Source organism: Strigops habroptila, chromosome 2, assembly GCF_004027225.2.
Source record: "Strigops habroptila isolate Jane chromosome 2, bStrHab1.2.pri, whole genome shotgun sequence".
Lineage (NCBI taxonomy): Eukaryota > Metazoa > Chordata > Aves > Psittaciformes > Psittacidae > Strigops > Strigops habroptila.
The window spans coordinates 69,366,953-69,393,728 of record NC_044278.2 but is presented as its reverse complement, the minus strand read 5'-3'; the positions used below and the strand labels follow the sequence as shown (position 1 = coordinate 69,393,728).

General features: G+C 37.4%; 1 protein-coding gene across 4 annotated transcripts in view; it reads left to right on the top strand.

Moving 5' to 3' along the window:
* PCCA (propionyl-CoA carboxylase subunit alpha) overlaps positions 1–26,776 on the top strand; it is a 277,569-nt gene that overhangs the window by 130,727 nt on the left and 120,066 nt on the right. For all 4 annotated transcript variants that reach the window (XM_030476424.1, XM_030476421.1, XM_030476422.1 and 1 more), the window contains 2 exons: positions 4,997–5,107; positions 13,189–13,291. In XM_030476424.1, coding sequence (XP_030332284.1) covers positions 4,997–5,107; positions 13,189–13,291 — 214 coding nt within the window. The remainder of the gene's footprint in view (positions 1–4,996; positions 5,108–13,188; positions 13,292–26,776) is intronic.

Genomic DNA, 26,776 nt, shown 5'->3' with positions numbered 1-26,776 from the left:
CATAATCAGTGTCTCATAATGCTCAGTGCAGAACTTGGTTAATATTTTTGTATTTTTAGTTAGAGAAATCGACTAGGATGCCTCCTAAACTTCATAGCATTTATTCTTATTCAGCATTTAAATTGATTGGTGATAATTTAGCTTTGCTGATTTTTTTAAAAGAGAAGCCTCTAGTACTCTATATGTTGTATTTGCAATCAGTAAGCACGCAGATAAAGTTCTTTCTATACCACTTAGCGCAATTTGAAATTATGAGCAAGTTAAGTCTATTCAGCTGCTTATCTACAGAGAGGCATGTAGGACTCCAATTAAGTTTACATGGATAAATGCAGATTTGTGTTTGCAGACGTCAACATGACAGAAGCTTAATACTGTAAAAAGGCTAATCAACACTGAATATGTTTAGTGTCAGTAAACATTTATAGTGAAAACATTGCCTACGGTTTTATGCCTTGGCATTCCAAGTTCTGATTTTTAGTGAGTAAAAATGTGGTGTGATATCCTGTTCACAATATCTGCAATAAAATTTTTGTTTTATATAAGCTTAATTTCATTGTCCTTTTTTTTCTTTGTGTTTTCTTGGGAAAACAGGTTAGGAGTTAGGCTACAGTTTGTAAGTTAATGAAAGATCTGGTATATTTAGCAAGGTTTTAAGGCAGATGTAATCCAGAGAATAAGGAAGGGAAGGAGGCAAGATAGAGACAGGCAATATGGGGAGTAATTTCTTTTGATTATAATTTTATTTAATTTTTTTTAGTAGTTACTAATCAGCTCTGGTGAAAAAAGTGATTATTTAGTGTGCTCATATATTCATTAGGCAATAACCACACAATTTAACTGGAAAATTAATTGAACCTCAGGAATACATGTTTGTTATATATAAAACATACAAATACATGAATTTTTACATTTCATTAGATCTTAAGAAGCTAAATGTTAGTCTGCTGTCTTTTACAAATATATTCTGGAAAATAGTGTATCAAAATTGAAATCCAAGAAGTACACCTTAAATTAAACTTCTACTGATGTAATATTGTATGAAGAATATGGTCAAGTGAAATGAAAAAATAGGAGTACAAGGAACATTGATTATTATTTTCTATTATATTTTGACTTAGAGGAAAGAAGAATATAACTGTAACTGCAGTTCTGCATCAGTCTTAACAGTGTAAAAAAAAAAGATGCTGAAGTGAAATTTTGTTTTCTAGAGGGGAATTAAATTGATATAGTTCAGGATTTTGTTTGTTTGTTGGAAATGCCATGGCTTGTCAGGCTAGCAAATGTGATTTTGTTCCTGGCAGACTGCAGACCTGATCAAGAAAAAGAAAAATTCCCTGAAAACCACTGCAACATAAATACAATATACTTCAGTTTAGTGTCTAAGTTTGCATGAAATAAGCACTGCCTGTTAGCCTCTGTTTGATCCTGTGAGAGCGCGGGGCTAATGTCTGGCCAGTGTTTTGGAAGCAGCAGGTAGTCAGGAGCAAGCTGCTCTAGGGGTCCATATTTCTGTAGCCTCGCAGTTACTCACACACAGATGGAGACCTTATGAACTTTGACAGAGGTCACGCTAAATTGCAAATCTAAAACTTCTAGACTTCTGAAGGATTACACTGGGACTTTTTCTTCTTTTTTTTTTTTTTTGAAAGCCATATGATTTGGAACACCACTAAAGATACCAACTCAGTTTTGAGAAGCGTATCAACCACGCAGTCATTGCTCAAGTAAGGCTCATGGGAACTGATAAAGATAGCCTTTCATAGCTACTTTTAAAGGAAACTTGTGTATTAATTTTTTAATTTGCATATGTAAAATACATATGTTATATTGCTTCACTAACACTTAGGCTTGTCTGCTCTATTGAACTTGTAAAGGAATTCTGGAGATTAAAACATTGCCAAAGCCTCTGATTTTACTGTTGCAGGAGTTAGAAATCATTAAGATACTCATAGTACTTTTTTGATTTCAGGTCTTTTGCGGCAGTCAGTTGACACACCAAGCTCTGTCATCTGTCGTCAGCCATCATCTCACCAGGGATCTTACAGCAGTTTAGGAAAGAAAAACATGAGATGATCTGGTTACACACTGTAGTGTGTTTAAATCCTGGATTCAAAGTCGGGGAGCATTGAGGAGCGTCTCTTTGTCTTCTGATTATAGTCCTGAAGCTATACTTAATAGATTAAAATCTATTCAAATAGATTCAAATTAGCATTCAAATGGGAAATTTTGGGGTGATTTTGCAGCAGCTAAAGAAAGACTTATTTGTTTCCAAGTTTTAGTCATTTAGCTTAACATTTTTTAGAAATGTTTTTGTTTAGTGAGGATGTGAGTTTCATTTGGTGTTTATGAAATCAGGGTCCCTGAATGACTATCTAGGTCACAGGCAGCAAGGAGGTTGATCCTCTTTTAATCAAATGGTCAAATTTTTATCTTGTCATTATTGATCTGGTTGTGTAATGTGCTACTTAATGGCTCATGATCTAGTCTTTAAAGCTATGACTTCATGGTGCAATGAGGCTGAGTCTGACTCCGTGTGCTGGAAGCGGTTTCAGTGACGGCCACACAGAGAGCTTGAAAATTCACACCAGCAGCATACCGTAGGGGGAAAAAAGCTTTGAAACTGTGTTTGAACTGGTCTGCATATAAAATAACAAGAATGTTACTCATGCTTCTAAACTGGAAAAACACAAAAGAAGTAGGAGTGCAAAAGAATCTTCTTCTGTAGCTACAGCAATTTGCAGTCACTGTACTGCTAGTGTCTTTGCTTTGGTGAGACCTTGATAGGGGGAAAAGTCCAAATAGCTTAATTTATAATTGGGAGACCTGAGTTTACAATGGAGTCTAATTCATGTTATTTTAAACTAGAGCTATTAGAGAAAAATGTGAAAATAACTGAATCATGCCATCACTGTTTCAATCATAATAACTTGTAAGTGTACGTATCTAAAGTTGAAGTTAGAATCTTATGCTTTTAAAGGAGATATAGATGCTCAGACAAATGTTTACAAGAAAAATTAGTTTGTGATGTGCTCTGCATTAGTATGCACCCAACACCAAAGTTCAGGTGACCTGGCAAATGCAGTGTGATTTGGAGTTGCCTGAGAGGAAAGAATGGGAATTCTTTTGTGTTTCCTGAAGGGTGAGAATGTGCACACTGCACCACTGAGTCTGGATAAACTCCTTCCTATAGCAGCTTCCTCATTTATCTGTACCTGGAATGGATGCAACAGCTGCAGCCAACACTTACAGTTTATTCTCCTAAATTTCACATCTATTTCAGCTTCTCTTACGAAATATTAATGTTTACGAGGCAGTGTTATTCCGTGTATACAGAATGTATTGGGATTAAACTGTTACAGCTCTTCAAATTTTCTGTTACGATCTCTTTCACAAATTGAGAAGAGAATTCAGATAAAGATGGTGTTTTTCTCTTACCTGCATAATCTGAAACTTTTCTTTACAGAGATGACCTGGGTGCTCTTCTCAAAAGAGAAGGTATCTTATCTTTGAAAATTGCTTGGATTGGGGATTTTTTTCTCAGGGATATTTTTTGTACCTCCTTTCCTCTCTCACCTCTTATAAAGACTTCTTTGTATTTAGTATTTCCGTGAAATTACTTTTAATGGCTATCATATGCAGTGCTAAACTGCAAGTACTTGTGGCAAAGTGCAGTTTAGCATTGTTACTAACTTAGTTACACAGCCCTGTTAAATTCAGAGAAAAGTAAAGCTTGAAGGATTTCAGAAAGTCATCTTGTCGCACTGAACTAAGGTATACCAACTATATCTGCTGCCTCACAGATGTTTCTTTAACCTGTTTTTAAACATTTTCCCTGACTCCAGAATCTTTCCCTAGGCAATTTTTTTTTCCAATGTTATCTACCCCAACTACATATCTTGTGCTGACACTTACTCCTGATTATGTTTTTTCCAGTCTATGCTAGAAATGGGATATGGTTTATTTCTTTCCTTTATGAAAAAAGAATGAAATTAGTCTTTTACTCATCTCTGAGGAACGGGCAGAGGACTTACTGTTTTATGTGCAAGTACCAGACTGACACTGGCAGCATCCTTTGAGCTGTGTAGCTTTAGATTGTGTTTGTTAGAAGTTGTCTTTCTTTGTTGGTATAAAAAGCAGGGGAAAAGAAGGGAAATTAAAAAGAAATAAAAATAAAAAGAGGAGCCAGGCTAAGACATTGAATGAAAGGAGATGAAGAAATTCAGAAAAAAGAAAAAAATATAATATTCAAAGGAATTAAAGGACAAAGGTGGCTATAAGAGCTCTAAGTAATCTTTTAATTAAAGAAATAATTTTTTTGGGGGGAGGGAGCTTATATGCCTAGCACCATGGAATGGTGCTAAAGAGGGAACAAGGCATTCAATAAAAGAAGTGGCCATGAGAGTCTGGATAAAGGTACATATGGAGCAATCAATAGATTGCTTTGTTTTGTAAGTTCCACAAGAGTTTATTATGACTTACAAATGATAAAAATGCTATGAAAATATATGTAAGTGTTAAACTTTTTCCTGTCTTTCATTACTGTGACTGGGGTGTAACACAGTGCATATCTTCTACAGGAGTGTGTATGTAAGGTAGCAGGATGACAAGGTGGGCCAGGGTTTATTGCAGTTGACTAACCTGTCATTTCAAGGTGATGACTCTGGTCTTGCCAACATCTGCTGGGACTGAACCAAAAGTTTCTTGGTTGTGCTTACTGACTTAACTAGGTGTTTGAATTAGGCTTGGTGAGGTGAAATTTTGGAACATTTACTTCTTAATTAAACCAAGTGTTTAAGGAGAGCATCTTGGGGCAGGAGTGGAATAAAACTGGTAAATTTGCATTGATTACATCAGTACCATGGTCTCTAAGCTGTGGACAAGTATTTATTCCACAAAGATAAGAGCTCATATTTTTAGAACTTGTTTCCTACTGGTAATTTGTAATTCATATGTTTACTTGATTTTGTATTGATTTTTTTTTTTTCCCCGTTTTCAGGTGTAGCTCACAATATTTCTTTGCTGCGAGAAGTGATCATCCATCCACGCTTTGTTCAAGGAGAAATCAGCACTAAATTCCTTCCTGAAGTCTATCCTGATGGTTTTAAAGGTTTGTTCCTTTTGGAAAGGTTTCTTTTTTTCTCTTGAGTTGTGGTGTTTCTGATTATTATTCCTTTATATTTATAGACTGACATGTTCCTCAACCAGTCTTTACTTCCCCCCCCAAATGTATCTGTTAAATGTATGCAATTAAGAGTTTTTAAATAATGCACAATATCATTGAAACAGTTACTTTGCCTACTTTACAGAAGACAAAATACATGCATCTAGTGACAAAATAGTAAATGAGGTACATCCAAAGTCAAGAAAAAACATTTGTAGGTGACATGAAATATGTAAAATAAACATTGGTTCAACTGTACCATGCTACTGTGCTTCATTATAGACAGTGCTTCTACTGTTAACTGAAGATAAGGTTTTTCTTTACTCAACACTGTTGTTTCTCCAGCGACTTTGTGCAGCATCTTTAGAATCACCTTTTGGCACTCATTGTATTTGCTATAGCATTGTCTGAAGGATCTGGCATTTTATCAGAGTATTTCAGCAACCTGGTCTTAATACTCATGCAGAGTAATGGGCATCACCTTGAAATTACTAGCTCATACACTAGGTTAACATAAACACACATGCAAATGTTTCTTTGCAACATCCCAAACAACTCCATTTCAAAGATCTATAATAACAGTTGGTAGAGAAATACAAATAAATAAATAGATTGGTTTCCTTTCACAAGGATTGAATTTTAAAAGGTTGTCTTCAGCCAATCTGCTGTAGATGCTTTCTTGACCTGTGTGGTTTGAGACTCAGTCCTTCCATGCAATCCTCACACCTCAGCTGGCATTCATCAGGCAGAACCTCTTCCTTATTAAAAAAAAAAGCAAAACAGACAGGCAGTGTGCTTATAGCTCATCATTCATGGGTCCTTTATAAATCCCATGGAGATTCCTTTCTCCCCTGTTCATCATTAATCCAGTGTGGCAGAATCCTCATCCCACTTTGGAGACAGCACTGCCAGATTGGCAGTCACTGGCCATGACTGGCACCTTGCCAAATTCTAGTCTCATTAAGGAGCAGAACAGATTTTTCTTACCTCAGGACTCAGTGTGTGAGTTTGTGGGTGAATATTCTTTGCACCAGAACTACTTTATTGCATGATGTAATTGGCAACTCTGTGATAGAGCCCTACATGGGGGATTAATGCATCCAGCTTGTTATTAGCTCCTGACTGAGAGCACAACAACAGGAGTTAGTCACCTTGGGTGGCAGTAAGCTTGTGGTGGTTGAAGCTCAAATGTTCCTTTGCCATCTTTGGTAAGGTATATTTAACTAATCTTCCGGTAACTTAGCTGGCTTTCCCTCCAGCATAGACTTGAGGGTACTCTGGTCTGCCCCGAAGGCTCAGTGCTGATTAGCTGATGTCTGCCTTCTTTGATACATTTGTGCAGAATGCTGTGTTCTCTCTGTTTGATGATTCTGGGACTTTTCAGCCCTTTTTCTGAGTGGATTCAGTTCCCTAAACCATCATAAACCTGCATTTTTTCAAATTGCTGCTGCTTTTGTTGGAGTTATTTTTTGAGAGTTCTTGGGTTGACTCAGCTCATGAAGGAATCTGGTGAACTTCGGCAGAGTGGCAGGCTACAAATGGAGGAGAAAGGCAAGGATGCAAAATATTAGGTAGGCTTATACCATGTTGTGAAAATGCAGCCTCACCTGACTCACAACTGGCACCAATAAAAACATAAACCATTCTACACCTATTTGTGACACTGTATCTGTTGGGGCCCTTGGCCACTTGTAAGAAACTGGGACAGGTTTTGCTGACCCAGGAGGAGACCCCTTGCTCTGTACTTTTGCCTATGGAAAGGCACTCTTGTCCTTTGTTCTTTTATTCTTGTTCTAATATTTTGTATTTCAGTAGTCACCTGTATGCAGTCATTTAATTGCTAGTCCGCAGATTGCAGGATGACAAGAAATTTATTTCGGGTTAGTCTGACTTGAACTGTACATGCACATATTTGTGTGCACATACACACTGATGCAAATGGATGATTAGTGTTGCAGTCTGAGGTAAACAGTAATATTTTATTAACAGGTTCCTAAAGGTAAGCTTTTGCTTTAGACACCAGAAGACATAAGAAGAGGTATTGTGACAGTTCATAATAGAAACTAATGAATGGCACATGCGAAATAGCTAGACTTTGTTCCTGCTTATGAAGTCTTGCTCTTCTCCTTCCATGTATCAAATACAAGCATATGTTAGCTTTCTTAATGATAAAAAAATGCAGATACCATTATTACAAAGCATTTGTATTTCAAGTCAAGAATACTTATTCACGAATACTGCTTCAAAGCTCACTGAAGTAATTGAGAGCATTTTTAATGATGTAGTTTGTGCTGGATCAGACCCTTCTGTCTTAAAAGAATCAGTGAGTTGAATATGAATGAGAGGATAGTATTTTAAGTACCTACTGAAAAATATTTCTGTAAATGCAAAGACTCAGATGGGAACTGTTGAAGGCAAGCAAGGGTGGTGGGCAGATGACAGGTAGAAGCTCCTCAAGGAGAAAGTAAGGCATATTAACTTATTAAGTGTAAATCCTCTACTCACTTCAACTTATTTTTTATATAAATACCTAGGGTAAACTTTCCTAGGAGGATTTGGAAATTAAATAGGTTCATATGTCGTAATACTGCTTATAAAAGAGGTGTAGCTGTAAAAAAGATCTGGGATAATCTGAAAAATTAGAGCAATGTGTAGCCAAAGTGGATTTGGGAATACCTAAAAATATGTGCTGTTGTTAACAGTAGGAATCCGTACCAGAAGTGTTTTAAATTTGGAAAACAAGGAAATAATAATAATAAAAAAGATGCTTGCTATTCTAATGCTTGAGCATAATCCAGTGTGTTTCTTTACTAAACTACACAATTGCCACTGTTGGTCTGCATTGATGGTAAGTAATGAATGTCAGCTGCATTCTTTCTGGTGACTGTGTGAAGTACTGGCGTGATATTTAGGTGCATTTTTCTTCAAATATAAATATTAACTTTAGTCTTACTTAAGAGTATAGCAAGAGATGCTTTGTTTTCCAGTCACATTTTCAAGAGTTTCATTATAAGTCCTTTATCAGAAGGCTCTTAGTATAAGTTAAGAAAAAATTAATTATTAGAAATATTTTGGCAGCTTTTCCTTTAACCTGTGATGCCCACTTCAAATTACATCTAGAACGGGAATGTTTAGTAATTTTCATAAGTAGGGCTTAACTCTTTTTCTTCCCTTCTTTAAATAACATTCATTAACAAAACCAGTTTGTTTATTGCAGGTGACTTTAAAATATTGCTGTGCTGAAACTAACCTTGCTCAGGGTATGGTTAGTGTGGGAAAACAGCTGCTGTCTTTTGTTGTCTATAGGAGGGATGGATGGCTAGAATGCAGGCCTGGCAGGGGGTCAGCTGGATTGGGTTATTGCTCTGAGCACACATGCATGTTTTGGGAGGAGTGTGGATCTGAGGTGGGTGCAGCAACACTGATTAGGTCAGGTGACACAAATACATCTGTCTTAGAGTGGCCTTCAAGCACTTTGCTCACAGAATAAAAATGCTGGAGTAGCCCGTACTGCTAGTTAGAGTATTGTCAGATGAGCTGTCCTACAGCTTCCAAGCAACCTGGGATGCCTCTGAACTTCTTAACCTGCCTGGCGAGGAAGGAATATATGATTTATTATCCCTATTTTATAGGCACAGAAAGTATCTCTGTTTTTACAAAGATCCAAGAGGAGTCTGTGAGAAAGAACAAATTAAACTCAAGAATCCTTAGGTTAGTACCCTATTCATTTGTGGTTCAGTCTGTTTCACAGTTAATCTTTTCCTGGATATCTGTTTTCGTATTGAGATTTGTTTTTTCAATTTTTATAATTCAAAATAGCAGAGGTTTCCTTTTTGTGTGCGGTAGCCTCTATCTTGTAAGTGATCACAAGCTCTCTGAGAGACATACTTCTTCACCATTCCGAATGGTTTGAGATTGCATATGCAGACAATATTGTCTGTCTTTTGCCGTGACCATTTGAGTGGAGCAAAGCTTCTGGGTGGACCTCAGAAGAAATTAAACCCCATAATAACATCCAACTTTGTTTTCTGCCTCAGCCTACTTGGTATACGTGCCACCTGTAATGGTCAAATTCAAAATCCATTGGGGAAAACAAAACAGAACCTGGGAATGACATAAACATTGCCTGCATTGCTATGGGTCAGAATTATGCATTGCACTTTCTATCTTGCCCATTTTGCTTCTAATTTTTATTCTTCCCATTCAGAGAACAGTCACTTTTCAAGTATTAAGTAATAGGCCAGGGCACATAACCAGGGCTTGCTTGGTTTGTTTTTTCCCCCCCCCCCCCCTGTAATTGATAGTAGGAAACACATTTCTAGGACAAAATGCAAATGAGACTGTTATGGGAAAAATGACCTTTTATGTAATTTAATTTGAAGTCGGTTATGTAAAGTAATTGCATGAACCTTTTTGACACAGCTTGGGGGATACTGGGATAATATTGATTTAAGCAATCATAACATCAGGGAAGTGAGAGAGAAATACTTTTTTCTTGTCTTCCTTCCAACCAGGGTTCTGTCATTTAGTAGTAATAGATGCGTGAGGTCTAATTTTAAATAAGATGAACAACTATGCTTCCACTTCTTTAGTTGTGACTTAATTTTATAGCCATTAATTCTGTTTTACATTCACCTTATATAATCTATGTTCACCTTATGTAATCACTCAGTGATGATCGTGATAATGCAGAAGCATATCTCAGGTTAAGCAGAGAGATTTGGGAGCTACCAGCTGCACATTTTATAGTGGAGATGAAATCTCCATGTAGCCCAGGAGCCTGCAGTGATGAGAGCAGGAAAGAGCAATGGCAGAACTCACGGTGGAAGCTGGGGAACCTTTGCAGCTTACTCATTTCACTCCCTATCAAGGCAGCACTTGGACAAATGCCCCAGAGGTAGCTTTGTTACTTTTCAGATCTATCTTCTGCGTGGTGAATGTGAGAGGTTGTGTTGTTATATCTCTATTGATGGTGAATATTAACTTAGACCTCAAGACACACAGTGGAAATCCCAAGCGGTGGCTTCTAAAGTAAAATAAAGTGAAATAAAGGTATTCACTATCTGGAACATTTGTGTATTTCCAAATATAGTAATGAGATTGAAAGTTTAGCTTCAAAACTGTTTAAAATTCTGCTGAGCATAGTAGCAGAGCAAGAGCAGAAGGCAAGGGAAATGGGTCTGGAGTTCAGAGAACTAAGGCTGTACTAACAGCAGTCTGTCTTGTATAAAAAAAGGTAAAATGCTGTCCTTAGGAAGTAGCCTTTAATCAGGCTTCCAAGGTATGCCTCCGAAGTTATGCTAAGGACATTCTGTGGTAGGATTGTATCTTTATTGCCAAAGACAAAAACCTAATTTTGATATCTTCTTATTAACAGTTTATATTATCTCCCAGAAATCCTACACTGGATACTACAGTCATGACCAGTTTGCCTGCCATATCTGTGCCACAACTAATAATGCAAATAGTGACAGATAGACAAAGTGGATAAATATTTTTTTCCTGTTTGTAATAATGACGCAGTGACTGTGACTCTTGATAGGTTGTTAACCTGTTTCAAATTATTTACCTTTGTCACTGCTTGGAGTTTGATTTTTATTGAAAATACAGGGAGAAAATAGTTTTTGCAGCACAGCAAGTGCAAAAGCAGTTATTGATTTCATCCAAGATGAAAGTCATGCAATAAAACCTTCAAATTGGGATCTTTCTAGTTTTACCTTGTTCCTTTATATGAGTTAGTACTCATACTAATAGTATGAGATACTACTAGTGTGTGTTGGAGCAGGTGGGAACACGCAGTTTTGGTCACATGGACTTGTCATGGGTGTTAGGCAGGGTGGCTGAAAAGCAAAGGTTTTAGGATAGATTCCTGATGTGTCTTTAGCTAAGACATATAAACAAATCATCAATTTTAGATACAGCATTTTGGAAAAATGGGTTAGGGGCTTCTTCATTGTGTGTAAACAGTTGGAAAATTGGCACATTTTGGAGCCAGATAGTTGATGTTATTGCACTGTATAGTCATATACGGCTTATATATACACATATATGTGTGTGTGTATATACGCATATAGTACAAAAGTTCAGCATTTTTTGACTTTTGCTTTGCAGTCATTTTTTCAAATAACTGGCAAAGGAAGGATCAAGTTTGTTTCTCAAGCTGGTTACTCAGCCTTCCAGCATTTGTATTTCTGCATGCATTTGTTAAAGTGAAGACAGTTTCCATTTCAGGGCAGATAAAAAATAATAAACACTGAGCAAAGGAAATTGCAGTAATGTTTAGCCAGGGTATGTTAATATGGACTAAATTAAAAATGGATTGATACAGATTTGCTGGCTTTTGTTATTTTTAAATTTACATTTTTTGTCCTATGACAGCTCCTTTGTACTGTTAGCTGGAACTGTAATGAGTGTATTTCCATCACCATGGCATGATTGCATTGCTGAGGTGGACTCTAAGCAGCCTCTTTACCTATCCATTTTTAATATGCCCAGAGGAATAATGGGTCCTGTGCAGAAAATGTCCTGTTTTGAGATTGTGCACTTGTTACTGTAAAGTCTGCTCCAGTCCTTTCCAGAGGCCTCATTCTGGATTTTCTTGAGGATTGTATTAGTCTTATTTTATGTTACTGATACAAATTGTCGCTTGCTAGTGAGCAGTGCTGAGGAATGTGAGGTAATATTACATGCAGTAGTGCTGAGGTGGTGGGAGACTGGGGACATAGAAGGGAGCTGTGTAACTGTTTTTCTGCTGCAGGACTGGAAGCAAACATGTCCCCTGCGCAGAGGTGCTCAGGAGGACACAGCTCTCTAAACCCCTTCCCTTCCTCCCACATACCTTCAAGTACAGTTAAATCTAGACTTGCCATGGATGATTTGCATTTGCTGTGATATGTACACATAAAGTACTTCTTGAGAGCTGTGTTGTAACTGAGTTCAGCTAAGTCTTTCAGTCTTAACCTTTACCTTTTTTTAACTTAATTTATCATGTTATCCTCTGGCTTTTTAAGCACTCTCTCTTTCATCTGTAAAATCTCTCTCCTGAGGATAAAGTTTGCCTCTTTTTCTCTGTGACAATTCAGCCTTGCACTTCTTGTCCTCTTCTGTGTCAATTTTAATTGCCTGCCACTGCCTTATGAACCGAGTACTTTATTTGTCCTTTCGCTCCCTCTTGCATCAGTTTTGACTGTTCTACTTCTCTGATGACACCAGTCTCGGCCACCTATTTGCTGGTTTTTCATATCAAATTGGTGTTGTGTGGTTTCTAACCTAAAGATGGGGAGGGCAAAGTTCTGTCACTGTGCTCTGTCTTTTAGCCTTCAGGATGGACAATGGATTTTCTAACTAATCTTTACTTTCTGGAACAAGATGAGGTTGGAAGAAAACCCACTTCCAATCACCCTGGTTTGCATCTTTTTGTCCAAACCTTTATTAGTTTGCCTGCCTTCAGATTGTAGGCTACTTTGAGCCATTTTCTGCTTATGAAGTGCCAAACATGACTTTGACTCCATTACTTGCAACCTAATGATTACACAAATGGCACTAAATAACCCAGGACTGACAATAGCTTTATCCCCATGTATTTCTGGGGCTTATGCTGTTCAGTTATCCATCCCTTTTGCTTGGAAGTTCTGAAGCTTTGCAAGGTAAAGTACTGAGAAAGAATGCTGTATATTTTGAGTAAGTTCTAATGTACAGATGGATTCCTTACCAGCATGAGGCACAATATGTCAACCAGTGACATTTCAGTAACGAAAACAAGATGCTGCAGCATCATTCCATTTTTTTTTTTTTCTTCTTTCAGTTGTCAAATTGTTTTTAACAGAGATACCAGTGTTAGCAGTAGGGCTGATCTGTATGAAAACATGCAATTTAAACTCTGAAACTCAGAGCGTCTGCTATGCTAAGCCTCATCTTAATATAGAGGGGAAGAAATGTAGGTTTTGTATTAGGACTGGTAGTTGTTGCTTTTTGTGTCCGTGTTGGTCTGTGATATCTAATTTTTTTTAACTGCTTTCCGAAACTAGGACACAAGTTGACAGATCTTGAAAGAAGAGAGCTACTGGCAACAGCAGCGTCTTTGTATGTGGCTGAAGAACTGAGATCACGGCGATTTCTAGGAACTCCAAGGTAAGTTCATTTCTAGGAACTCGGATGTGCGGATGCATTTTGTTAATGGCATCTTCTCATGCACGAGAGGCACTGGTGAGAAACCTGCATGGTTTCTTAATACAGTCTGTTTTTTCTAAATTCAAATGAGCTGTGGCTTACATTTCCTTAATCACACAAGTCATACATGCTTATTTTTATTCTACATATTAGCAAGCTAATAGGCACAAAAATGTGTTACAAGCCAGTACAGTAATTAATGCACATCAGGAGTTTCATTAATGCAGAATGTTGTTGCATTAGTAACTAACCACAAATTGAGCATCACATATTTCCCATGTGCCCATTTGAAGCGATCTAAGCACTTTGGGATAATATGAATATTCAGCTACAGAGGTTTAAAATATTGTGGATTCATGAGTAATTTGCTACCTTGATGAAGAATCTTAATAGTTTAGGGTCTAATTCTGAAAACACTTTCTGACTGGTAGATGCTGGAAGAGTCAGCACCTTGCTTTAAGTGTGTTTTTTGGTGCTTTTTTCCCCCCACTCCCTCATTCTTTTGGATACCAGCTTCTAGTAACCTAGGTAGTACTGTTAATTGGCCATTACAGTAGCTTATGTCAAAATACTAATTCACTTCTTTGGCTGCTTGGAACAGTATGCTTTTTTCCTCTAGCTTTTGTTGTCCTCTGGCCCGTAATTGTCAATGCCTTGAGACCTTCTATTAGAACAACTGAATTTGTGAAACTTGCTCGGGTACATGGAGTTTGCAGTGGTTGTGTATACTGAATCCTAACTTTGGCATGACTCTTTCTTCTGGCCTCACATTCTGTAATGTAGTTGCATGTTTGTGTGAAAGGGAAGTCAGAATGGAGGATAGACATTATTCACATTCCATGCCAGTGGTTTGACAGTGTATTCTATTACTGATTTTACAGTGGTCAGGAATAAATCAAATGTGGTTTCAAGAAGTCTTTATTTTTATTTGTACCCACAAAGATAAATAGTACCATATGGTGTTGAAAAAAAAGAAAAAAAGGAAAAAAAGAGACACTTAGGGCAAGCATAACGGCTTTGTAATATATAGCATATGTAGGGCTAGGTCATCGCTTGCCTTATGCACCTATAGGGGAAAGTTAAGCACCTTTTTGTTTTTTTCTACAAGTTATATCCTCCATAGCAGATGGCATAAGGAGGAGAACAGACTCAAAAGGCCACTGTTCCCTCAATAAAAGATGTGTGAGAGAGAATGAGTAGGAGCCTTGTTTGTAGTTTTTACTGGCCAGCATAGTGAGTTAAGTAGTCTGGTACTGCTATAGAGAAGTAATAGATTACTTTGTACTTAAAGTCAGAAATAGGAATTGTTGATCTAAGTAGTGATTCTCAAACTGCTATTGCATTCCCTGCTCTGTCTGATTTAAGAATTTTTCCTCTGGGTTGTAAAATGTTCCTATTTGCTAAAAAGAAATGGAGTCCAATTTTTGCTGAATCTTTTAATGTTTTCCTTCTATTGCAAGTATTCTCTTTTAGTACTAGGTGTCTGTGTATCTTAATAGAAAAGACATACACAACTATTTAAACTGAGATATCAGATACATAAATGAAGTATTGCATTGAACGGTCATTCATCTCTTCTTGTGCTGCACTAGGGAAACAAGTACGCCTCGCTTTGAAAAAAATTAGCTTACTTTTGGAGTCCTAGCCTAACTCCCTCACATATATTCCTCCACCATGAGCAGAGAAAGCAGCGGAGTCTGACTGCATGAAGTTTGTAAGACTAGATCAAGGTCTGATTTTTCAGATTTTAAATGGTGAAGCTAACAAATCTTTTCAGTATAGGGAAGATTACTTTCTCTTGCCATGATGGGGTGTACTTATGTTCAGCTGCCTGTTTGAGGCCAAGAAAAGACAAGATAACGCAAAAAGACTTACTCGTAAGTAACTTTTGAAGAAAAGCAATCCTGGTAATGTTACACTTTCCCTAAAATCATGCAGCTTCTTCAGAGGAAAAGTCAAAGAAATAAAGGCAGAATGAGATTAGAGGATTGTGTGGTGTCCTGGGCAATGTTCTCCATTCCTTAGAGCAGTTAGTGGACTCCCTCTAGAGGGGTTTGAGGGCTGTGGAATATACAAGTCACTGCGGTCCCATCAAGGGTTCTTCAGGACATTTCCTTAACTTACCAGAACTGCATCTGACTTAGTTTTGAAGGTGTTCCATGTAATGGGTGCCATTTAGGGAGCAGGATTGTGGCCATAGAAAGCACATGTTTACTGGTATGACTGCAATCTGTTCGAAAAAGATGAGTAAACAAAAAGTGCAGAGTAGGAACCTGTGCTACTGGCAACAAATCAAAAAGGACAGTTGTAATCTTGGATGCGGTTCACTGTGGCAGAATTGGGCGTTTAGAGTCTGTGTGTATTTTAAATCCATTTTGGGGGATGTAAGGGGATTAGACAGACTGCATGCTCCAAAGTTGAGCCATAACATTCTCCTAATGCTTTGGAAAAGTACACTGGCATGTTGATCATCATCTTCAAAATGTCAGCTCTCTGGCACCATTTATGTTGATAGCATTTTTTTTCCTTTTGCATGCATTGAAAACAATTGAAGAATTTTTGTGTAAGTAAAAAAAAAAAAAAAAAGGTAGTATTTTGAAATAATGCATTATGTCTTCTAAATTTACCACAGCTGTCAAATAGACAGTTTTCTGCTGAACTTGAGTTACATGCTTGTCTTTGGGTTTGGTTTGTTTTCTTTTCCCTTTTGCAAAAGAAATATTTATAATATGCCTTCTTTTCACAGCTGCAGGGGTATTTTGGATTCTCTTTCCCCCCCACAATTTGTTCAGCCCAAGCTCAGGATTGTCATTCTAGTCAGGTAGATAGAAAGAACCATGCTTGAAAGTCTGCATAGAAGATCCACCTTTCATTATCAGGGCTACTGAGACTCTCATGCAGCTGAGCCAGATTAAGGAATCATTGTCCAAGCCAGCTCCTCCCTCGCTCTCTGCCTTTCCTCCTCCTCCCCAGGTGTGCAGGTGTGACTTTGTGCGTAGTGTCTTTCTACTCTGGTTCTGCTAAAGTGACCTGTATTAACATAGAAACAATTTAATAATATTTTAGATCATTCTGACAGCAGCAGGTTAAGTACTCATGACAAGTGAAATTATTTTGGAAGAGCTACAAGAGTGGGAACGTGTAGCAAGGAGGAAGAGGTGAGCAAAGAATTGATTATAAGAGGAATGCAGAAGACAGCCTTAATTCTGTGCCACAGATCAGACTAGTAGCAGCCTTCTGAGGGGGGATTCTTCTCTACAGTCAATGATATTTGCGGGGATGTGATTGGAAAATATGTATTTTGCAATCCCCTGGGTGACTGAATCATCAACTGTAGGATTCTTGCTGGAATACGCTCTGATGATCAGTGAGCTATTGCCTCATTAGGATCAAACACCCAACTTTCTTCAGCTAGTTTCAATTAGATGTGACCCCTGTAGTGGGGATTCTTTGTTGCAGTAGCTTGTGTGGCATTGAGGTTAATACAGGCCACAAGCCAAAGGCTGGTTTGCCCTTCCTGTGTTAGAATAAATTGTATTATGACTTGGGTGGAGCACCCACAGGTGAGTTTCCACTGTCTGCATTGCTATGTGCCCCAGACCTCATCAGCGGTCTCCTAGGATTAATTTGCCAGCCGTTAGCTAAAATAGCTCCTAGAGACCTGTGCATGCTCAGAGTTACAGGAATATAGACATTTACTTTTGTGATGCAATTGGATATTTGGAGCATTTTCTGTGGGGTTTGTTTTTTTGCTTTCTTGGAAAAAAAAAAAATTAACTGGTTGTCATTTAACCAGTTTTCTTGGGAAAGAGGTTGTTGTGGGTGGTTTGGTTCTTTGTTTTTTTTTCTCTTTTTAACATGATCAGCTAATGAAATGCTTGGTATTTTGTGAGCCAGATACTAATATGAATATTTCACTGTGATATTCAGCTAATGGGGGCACATCTTTCCTACAGGAAAGAGCCATGAATGATTGATGATTGTTTCATTGTTCAGCATTCAGTTATTTCACCTAGGACTTTTCCTACTTACTCCATAGCCCAGTTTATTGTGAAACTGGTGCCACCCACAGCTGCTGAACAGATTTACAGCATCTAGTAAAATCCTGAGGTCTTCTAGACAGAACTCGATCTTGTTTCAAGTGGAAACATATTTTGGCTGAAGTGAATCCAGCTTATTTTACGTTTGTTTGATGTAGTTAGCCTTTGAGACCAAAAATGATGTTGTACAGTTGAATCTTCACATTTTGGCTTCAGCCTTGTTTTCATTAGTGGGTTGGGAGGGGAATAGGAGAGTGACTCTCCAGGTGTGGCTACATCATGCTATCTCATGGGTCTACTAATGTGATGTTTATACTTCTAAACCCAATTGCCTACAGCACTTCCTATGCATTGCTTGTGTTGGCTGCCAAGTGTATTTTCCTAATTTTTCTATGGGTTTTACCCTTTCATCATTTATGACTTGGAAAAAACCAGTGAGGCTGCATGCCCATATTAACTGATACTACATGCAAAAAGATGGTAACACATTGGAAAATGTTTTATATTGCTAGCAAAAAAAACCCTAAAGGTTTTTGTTGCTTATGTGTTTAATATAGAAGACTGGGATTAGGGAGTCTTGAGTTAAACTCCTAACTGTTCTTCTGGGACCTTGGAGAAGTCAGTTGGTTTGGGCCTCAGTTTCCAAAAAGACAAAATGGCCTTAATACTGTACTGTATTTTTGAGGTTTTATAAATATTTGTAAACGTATAAAGTATTTTGAGATCTAGAATGGATAATGCTTTCTAAGCATAAACTAATACTTTCACAGGAGGGGTAAATGTATAGTAAGAAATTAGAGATAAAACACAAGCGAGTCTTTGTCAAGTTCTGAAATAGCTGGGCTGAATTTTTATGTTTAAAAATTCTGAAAATCCAGCGGTCCAATGTGGTGGATGTAACACGACTGGTGAACTGCAAGGACAGAAATGGATATATTTAGGTTTTTATTTAATGAATTTTTGTAGGTTTATGTCTAGGTTGATTTGGTATAGATATATTGACAAAAATCCTCAGGCAGAGTTAGTAATGATGGCTTGGATGCCTCCTTTGCCTTGCCATTGCATGATTAGGGCAGCGAGGGAAGCACTCAGAGAGCAGAGAAGCCCTGCACCTCCCAGGCATGCTTGCTTTCACATAGACTACACCTATTACCCTGCTGGAGTCTGGGACAGAGCCAATTCTTTGCCAGCCTAGGGCTTCCCCATATGGAAGGATGGTCAGCTGCCCAATAGGATTGCTTTCTGGCTCTCCTGCACTGCTGGAGCAGCACAAAATAAGGTTATGTTACATTAATTTTAAAAAGAAGGAAGATGATGTCAGGAAAATTCACTGGAGTCATCTGAATGGGCCTCTTGGAAAGGGGGAGAGCTCTTGCAGCACAGTCACAGGCACTGCTGAATTATATCAATTGCATTATGTGATTTTTACTTTTTTGTTCCCCTAGAGCTGCAGTAATAACATGAACAGTTATGGCAAGTACAGCTAAATATTTATACTTTGCCTTACCCTACAAATACCCTCTAGTGTGATATAAAGATAAAAAGCTTTGTTTTCATTTGGTAAGGATGACTAAGTCCAGCCCACTTGTGGCTTGCTTTATTCCCTCGCTTTGGAGTTATGCAGTCATCCTTAGCTCATGAAAATAACACCATCCTATCCTTACCGTTCTGGTCCCCTGCTCAACAAGTCAAGCATTCTTTTTGTGATTTAGTGTTATGCCTTTGAAAGGCCTCAATATGTTTATGTAACTACTGCAGCTTCAGACCATTATTCCACCATGTGTTTTTTTCTTTTCCCCATAGACTAGTGAAGTACTAAGACTGTTCTCCCTTTTTTCGTGTGCTACTCTCATTTATAATGGGCTTTTCTGATTGTGACAACCTTCTCTTATCTCTTTAGGTGTTACTTAACGTTGTTCTTTTGACCTCTCAGAAATAATTAATTAATTAATTTTTGTATTTTTTCGTAATCTTGCTTAATCACCACTAAACAGCTGCCTTATATAATATCCTAGCTGTCTTTAAAATCTGGTATTATTTACCCTCCTACAGTGTTCAGCTGCTTGTCACAGAGGATTGTACGTGCTATAGACAAATAAGTTGATGCAGATACATGAAGTAGGAATTTTTGGCCAGCGGAAACGAACTTTTATGTAAAATATAAAAGTTTAACTGGGACATTTCAAGGTCACATTTATGACTTTCTACAGAATGTATGTATCATTTTTTCTTTAGATTAATGGAATCAGAATTGATAACAGAAGTAAAATAAGGTGTTTACATAGGCATTTGAACGCAGAGCCATCAGTCCACATAATTCATGAACATATATTCCAGAAACAGAATGGTCTGTTATGGGAAATTGTCATAGTCTGTCATCCCTATGTTATTTGTATGGAAAAAGGTGTCCTGGGCACTCAGGAATTCACGCTTGCTGAATCTTTACAGTTGATAACCATTATGAAACATGATGAAGATAATAATTATGAAAGAATTTGAACCTTGCTGAGCATCTCTTGGGAGGATCCCCAGAGCAGCAGCATGTATCTTGCTGAGGTGATTGCTGGTGGGAAAGCCACTCACCAAAGTAAATGGACCTGGCTAAGCCCCTGTGTTTATTTTTCATTTTCACCATGTCTGCTGGGAAAACACCAGCTGCTGTAGGAGCGTTATAGCTTCTGTGGCTACTGTTCACTTAATGTTGAATTTACATACTATACACATGTGAATGTTTTCTGTTGTGGTGCCATATTCCTGGCCTCATTTTTAGATGTGAATCTGGCCCTTTTTTCATCCATGCTTTGCTTACAACCTCTTCTTCTGCAAGAGCCTCTCTTTACCACGAGACCTCTCTCCCTCTCCTTTCCTTTGATCCCTTTTATAAGCCTAACAATTCTTTCCTGTCATGCAGGTTTACACCTCCTAAAACTGTTCTTTAATATTTGTCTGTGTGTAAAATGTGTATGTGTAAAACAGTAGAACTAACAAGGTGAGTGCTAATTGCCACCTGCTCCCTGGTCATTTTATGGCTATTTTTAGCATAGTTTTTCCTCTCCATCTGTACGTTTTATTTGGAATTTTGAAGGCAGAAGTGAAGTTGTGCTGGAGGTTTTTATGGAATGGCGAAGTTTTTATTGACTTTGGGCGACTCGCAGTAAATGCATGTGTAACTGCCTTCATGTGAGAAGTTTTACTGATGTTGCTTTCCTAAAATTATTAACATAAAAAAGAGAAGTACGAACATCAGCACCTTACCTTTTGAAGTTCCTTGAGGCACTGCTTGTCCCCTGCTGTTTGTGTGGTATGTAGCTTATTCTGGATACTATTGCAGTAGAAATGTTGTCGACAAAATGTGTAGGAAGAAAAAGTCTCTCATGCAATATTGTCTGCATACTTTTACATGTATGTGTCTTGATTTGTCCATTCTTTAGCATGCTTGCTTCATTCATGGTTCACAAAGGCTGTAGTTAAATATAAGATATTGATTGAAGGGATAGATAATTCATTTATACCTTTGTATTGAGTATTACAATTTTCAACCGTTTCTTTTTCCTTTGATTCAACTGTGAAAGTGGGATGGGACACAGAATGGCCTCATTATTGTAGGAGTATTTCTCTGTTCCCTGCAATGATTCCAAAAGCTCTTGCACACTTCATCAGTATTATTGTAATTCTTTGGCTGCAGGATATTTGGCAGCTGTTGCACCCCACTGGCAAATCCTATTCAGACTTCACTTCCATTCACCATTGCCATTGGAGAATTGATTTCTCTCTCCTCTGCTCTAACCTTTCCCAATTCATTTTGGATTGTTCAATGTGAAACATTTTAATTTCATATCATACAGCCATTCAGCTCACAGTCCTTTTTTAACCTGTCACCAGGGTAACAGCATAGCATGCTTTCTTTAGGCAATCAAGTTTTTATTTCACATGCTTAATGTTGCATTAAATGTTTGCATTTTGTTTAACCCTCTTAAATAGTTTGAACTGTGGATGTATTTTGCAGGGTAATGAAGTCTCTGATTTCAGTGTCAAGTCTTCACAGAAATTGCCTTCCTAAAAAAAAATTAAGAAAATAAGAAATCAGAAGATGAATACAGTAATGACAAGATTATTAACAAAATCCCAAGTGGCTGAATGAGGCAAGCATCCGTAAAATGGCAAAAATATTTTTCTTCTGGAAAAAGCTTCCAGAAGCTTATATTATAATCTTTAGACCTACACTTTAGGATTACTTTTACCTGTAAGTGCTTGTAATCAAATTAATGCAAATATAGGATTAACCATGCAATAACATGACTTTAAGAAGTGAAATGTCTGGTCTCTACCTGTCAACCTGCTTCAAACTGCTTGCCAGATGTCTGTGTGGAACTGTAAGCTGAATATCAAGTGATTTATATACCTCAAAATTAAAATTTAAGGGATGATGCAATTGATTAAAGAAATACAAAGGTTTTAAATGTCTGTTTTTCCTGTACATGCAAAACCATCACGGCACGAACAACAGGCTATATCCATTTTATTGGAAATTAGAATAATAATGAATTCAGAGTATGTTATGATAGATGATTAAAAAAAAAATGAAATTGATATTTTCATATCTGAAAAAGCATTGATTTCCCCCTTTTTTTTTTTTTGTTTGTGTAACTGTGACCTTACTGAGCACATCCAGGCTGTCTTAGTAAAGGAATAGGACCAGCTAGGTTCGCACCTACCTGTTTAGCTGGATTTTAATAACATCATAATAGATGTCCTTAAGATGCCCAGAATTTCCTGTTTATAATTATAATTAAAGTTGTAGCTTTAAAGGCTTTTTATTCCTCGTGTTCTAGTCTAAATTACATAGGTATAGATATAGTTAAAGTGAAGAACATGCCATTGTGAATAAGCCCAGACTTTGCTCATTTGTAATGAAATAAACCCACTGTAATGAAAGCACTAATAATACACATTTTAACACTTGGGAAGTGTATAGAATTAGTATTCTTATGTGCAAAATAGATCATACATATCTAGCATGGTTTTAAAAAACAATGCAGAATATTTTCATTACTGTACTAGCTGGAATGTTTGAGTTCACATTCGATACAGCTCTTTTTGTGGAGTTAGCTGCTTATTATAGATCAGACTCATAGAGCTGACTTTGTTAGAATTTTTCTTTCAACAGCATATAGCTAAATATATAAAGATAGAAATGCAGTTTCTTCTAGTAATTTCCGAGCTTTCTGTCCAGTTTTCTTTTTCCCCTAAGTTGCGCTATAAGCTACCAAATATTATTACCTGCCAAAAGAGGTTTGGCAGTGTTTTGTTACTGAATTTTGCCAAAAGGAGCCAAACATATGGTAACAGTTAATTTATTGGTTCTTCTAACCTCAAGGGAACTCTTACAGAGAGCATATTACCTTTTTATCTAACATATTTTAAATAAAAGAGCTGTTGGCTTGAAATTTGATATGCCAGTATAGAAGCTGACCTTCAGTGCGGTTATGCTCAATTCAGTCTTGTTTAAGGGTAAGATTAAAAGTGTAAACATACAAGATTGAGCTAAGACTTCTTTCTTTTCAACTTTTAGAGAGGCAGGTCACTTCTGCGTAGTTTTAGAGTGTGTGTGTGTGTGTTTAAGTGAAAATATTGAGGAAACATTTTCACGAGAAAAATGAGTCCTGCCTTTGTGTCAGAAGTCTTGGAGAGCTCTTTCTTTACTTTCTTGTTAAGATATTTCCTGTTAAGTGTATTACCAAGCAGCAATAAAAAAGGAACATTTTTCATGTCTTTATATCTAAGACCACAGGCCTATTTGTTGCTTTGTGACAATGTAGATTTGTGTAATTCTAATGGGAGAATTACTTGAGAGGTAACATTGCTAATTATGCTGCTGTTCACTATCTTGGAGTCGAATCTCATGCCTGAGATTTTCATGACTCAAAAAATCAGTGATCTGCTACCTGCGTTTAAGGTAGTCCTTTTTGTTCCCCCTTTGGTGCTGTATATTTTTGTCTTTGTAACCTGGTGGTGTCATGAATCTTGAAAGAAAGACTACATGGATATGTCATCATTTTTCAGATAGGATACTTGGGATATGTGGTGCCTTAAATAAAAAATATCCTGATTTCTTTTGGCTCGTAGTATTCAAAGGCCTGACTATTTTTCCCTGGATCTGTGTTGAGACTGCTCAGATGACTTTCCTTTTGTGATCGTGAATGATTCTTTAATATCCTTCACAGACCATTCTTCAGTGGTTTACTTCTCCGTGTAATTAGATGTGGTGCTTGGAGTTTGTTTTGGCTGTGGCTTCCCTTTAGCATATATCTTCAAAGCTTTTACTGTGAGAAAGACTGGGCAGGAAAGAACAGCTCAGGACCCAGTTCTTTTGAAACCAGGGATGTTTACCCGTTGACTTAGAAAGGAGAGGATGACAGGTCTTTATCCTTTCTCTCTGTGGTGCTTAGTAAAATTCGTCTTGCTGCAGTTAGTAGTGTGATGATACAAATAATTCGTCTACTGAATTCCAGATATAAAAAGCACTTCAAAAAATCTGGGGTATTTGTTAAATTTTATCCTTCCCAGGCTTTAAGTTTCTGTCTTTATCCCATTGTTGTGGTACATGTTTCTGGGGCTCCTCTCTCTGCCATTGGTGGTGATCTGATATGCCTTGGTGACACAGTAATGGTGTTCTTCAGGTCCTGCTTTCCATTTTTCTACCAAACACTGAAGAGTTAGTGAGAGCTGATGGCATTTTGCTGTTTCACAGTCTGAAAAAAGTGGGATTGCCATGGGAAATGTCATGTTCTCAGCCTGTATAGGGTAGAGCACAACTCCCCAGAGACAAGGCCAGCTTGTCTCACACAGGAAGGCCCAGAAGGGGCTGCAGTCATTTGCATTTTAGAGAAGTTATGTTGGATATGGACAAGGAGACTTTGGGTTTAGAAAGAACTAACCATTCTATGATTCTATGATTGATTTCCTCAGCAGTTCAAAGAAGGGGTTGGGGTTGAAGGCAAAGTTGTGAGAACCATTTCTAAAGATCTTCCTAAGGTATCCACTCTCAGCTACCATACACTACTTCTGAAGGTGTATTTTGTAAATACTTTGGCTCTTCCCTTGCTATTTATTTGTTTCTTCTCTGATTTTTTGTAGTTTTCCATCTAAATTTTCAGGAAATACCAGTGGGCATAGTTGCAGGCACTGTATCAAAACCAGTGAAGTAATGTATGTCATGTCATGTTTGTGCATCAGTTCCACATTACATTTTCTGTTCAAAATATATGTTTCGTGTGTCAAGAATATTTTTCGTGAAAAAAATATTCTTCATGTCCATTTCGAACATCCTTTTGACCACAAACAAGTTATCTGCTCATGGTTGTTCATAGAATAGGAACATTCACAGAAAAATAGTTTTACGTATTAGCTTACTAAGAAAGAACAGTACCATCTTTTTAAACATATGTGTAATCATACTCATTAAATAATAATTGGATGTGTAAGAAATCATGTTTAAAGAAAATGTGTTTTATATAGCATATAAAAATATACTGTATGTCACATTACTCAAACTATTCTGTGATTCTGTATTATTTATGGGTTGTTATTTATATATATATTGTGTGCGTGTTTGGAAAATGTTTTCTATTTAGGAAATCTGTTTCTTTGCTTTGTGAATTACTGAGCTAACTGTCTTGCTGAAAGACAAGGAAGTAGAAGGAAGTTCTAGTTAAGTACATTGTAGAAGTGTGACTACCTTCTTGTATTGTTCTTATACCCTAATTATCTATCTACTGTCGATCACTGAATACTGGACTAGACGGATATTTGGGCCAGCCAGTATGGCCATTTTTATGTTGCCATGCTATATTGATCATTATTCTCCCAAAATAAGCGGAAGGAAATCTAAGTAGAAGACCTACTTTGTGTTAAACTTTGTGTTACTGCCACTTCTTGGGTCCATCCCTCCTACACAGCCTGGCTGCTCAACTTTTCAACTTTAGTCAGCAGAAAGCTTAGTGGGCACAAGTCTCTTTTAATAATACTGAGCATGAGGCACTAGCTGTTACAATTTTCTTTTGTTCACAATCAACCCTACTTTAATAATTTATTCTGAAATTCTTTTATTCATGTCTGATGCATGTAACTTTAGCTAAGTAGGAAACCTGCACACTTTTTTTTTTTTTCTTACCGTCTTTCTTCTCTTTACTTGTGAGACCATAATAGAAACAATGGCAGCTGTCCTATTAAAAGGATGAAAATATATGGAGGGCAATAGAGATTTATCCTCTTTTGAATACATATGACAATTTGAGCCTGGGTTTCTGTGACCCAGATTCATAGTGCCCAAGTAACGTCATAAATACAGGTAAGCATCACCCAAAGGTAGTTCAGCCCATCTAAGGTCTAACTCATTGTGGAGAGGTACCTTTCTCTTTCCATTACTCATAAAGAGTAAAGATGATTAATATCGGGTGGTGAAAGCTCAGTTGTGTGAACTCTGGGTGTAAGCTGAAAGTGCAGTAGAAGATCTATTGAAGGTAATAGGAGGCACTGGGGCTCTGCTATGTGCTATAATTGTCTAGACATGAGAAATTAGTACTTATTGAAGATATACTTATTGAAGATATTTTATGTTATCTAATATAATTTTTAATGAACTCTTGGGGTTTTCTCATCTGCTATTTCTTTTTTCTCTCTAGCTTGATAGAATTAGTGGCGTTAATTTGTTCCATAGGAATCTAGTGCAGAAGAAATAGAGAACAAAGCTTTAGAATCTGTGAAACATGCAACATTTTTTACGTTAGGGAGAGGAAGTAGCTATCACATTGCCTATCAGAAACTGGCTTGAGTACCTCTAGCCAAACACTATAGTCACATTTGTCTGTGGTTTGATAGATATATCACTGATATTTCTGCTGCCACCCAGCACTAGTTCTTGCGTATGCAGTAAAGAAACATCTTTTTGAAAAGCTAGCCACTGTCTAGAAAAATATATTGTTGCAAATTAATCACTGTTATTTGGCCAGCTTCTGTTTCTTACACTATGGCATATAGGATGGCTAGTAAGGGAAAATCTGACTATCCTCTTCTGGGACTGTGCCTCATCCTGATTGCTTATTCTATGTATTTCCTGAATTAAGTGTGGTATAGAGGAGAAATCACAGCAGAACAAACAGGATCGGTACGGCTGTATTGCAAAACTGATCTCATTGGCACAAGATGGTTAACCTCTTGGATGTATTCTTTGGTTTGGCTGCAACAAATTTGCAGGAGGTGGTAAGCTTTGCATGATGGGTGAGCTCTTACAATACTCTGGAACCCCACCGGAATCTGGTGCAAGCATTGTATTTTCCAAGATGCGCAAAAAATTGAGTATAATTCTGTTTTAAATGATGACCTTTGGGATACAGGCTTCAGAGAG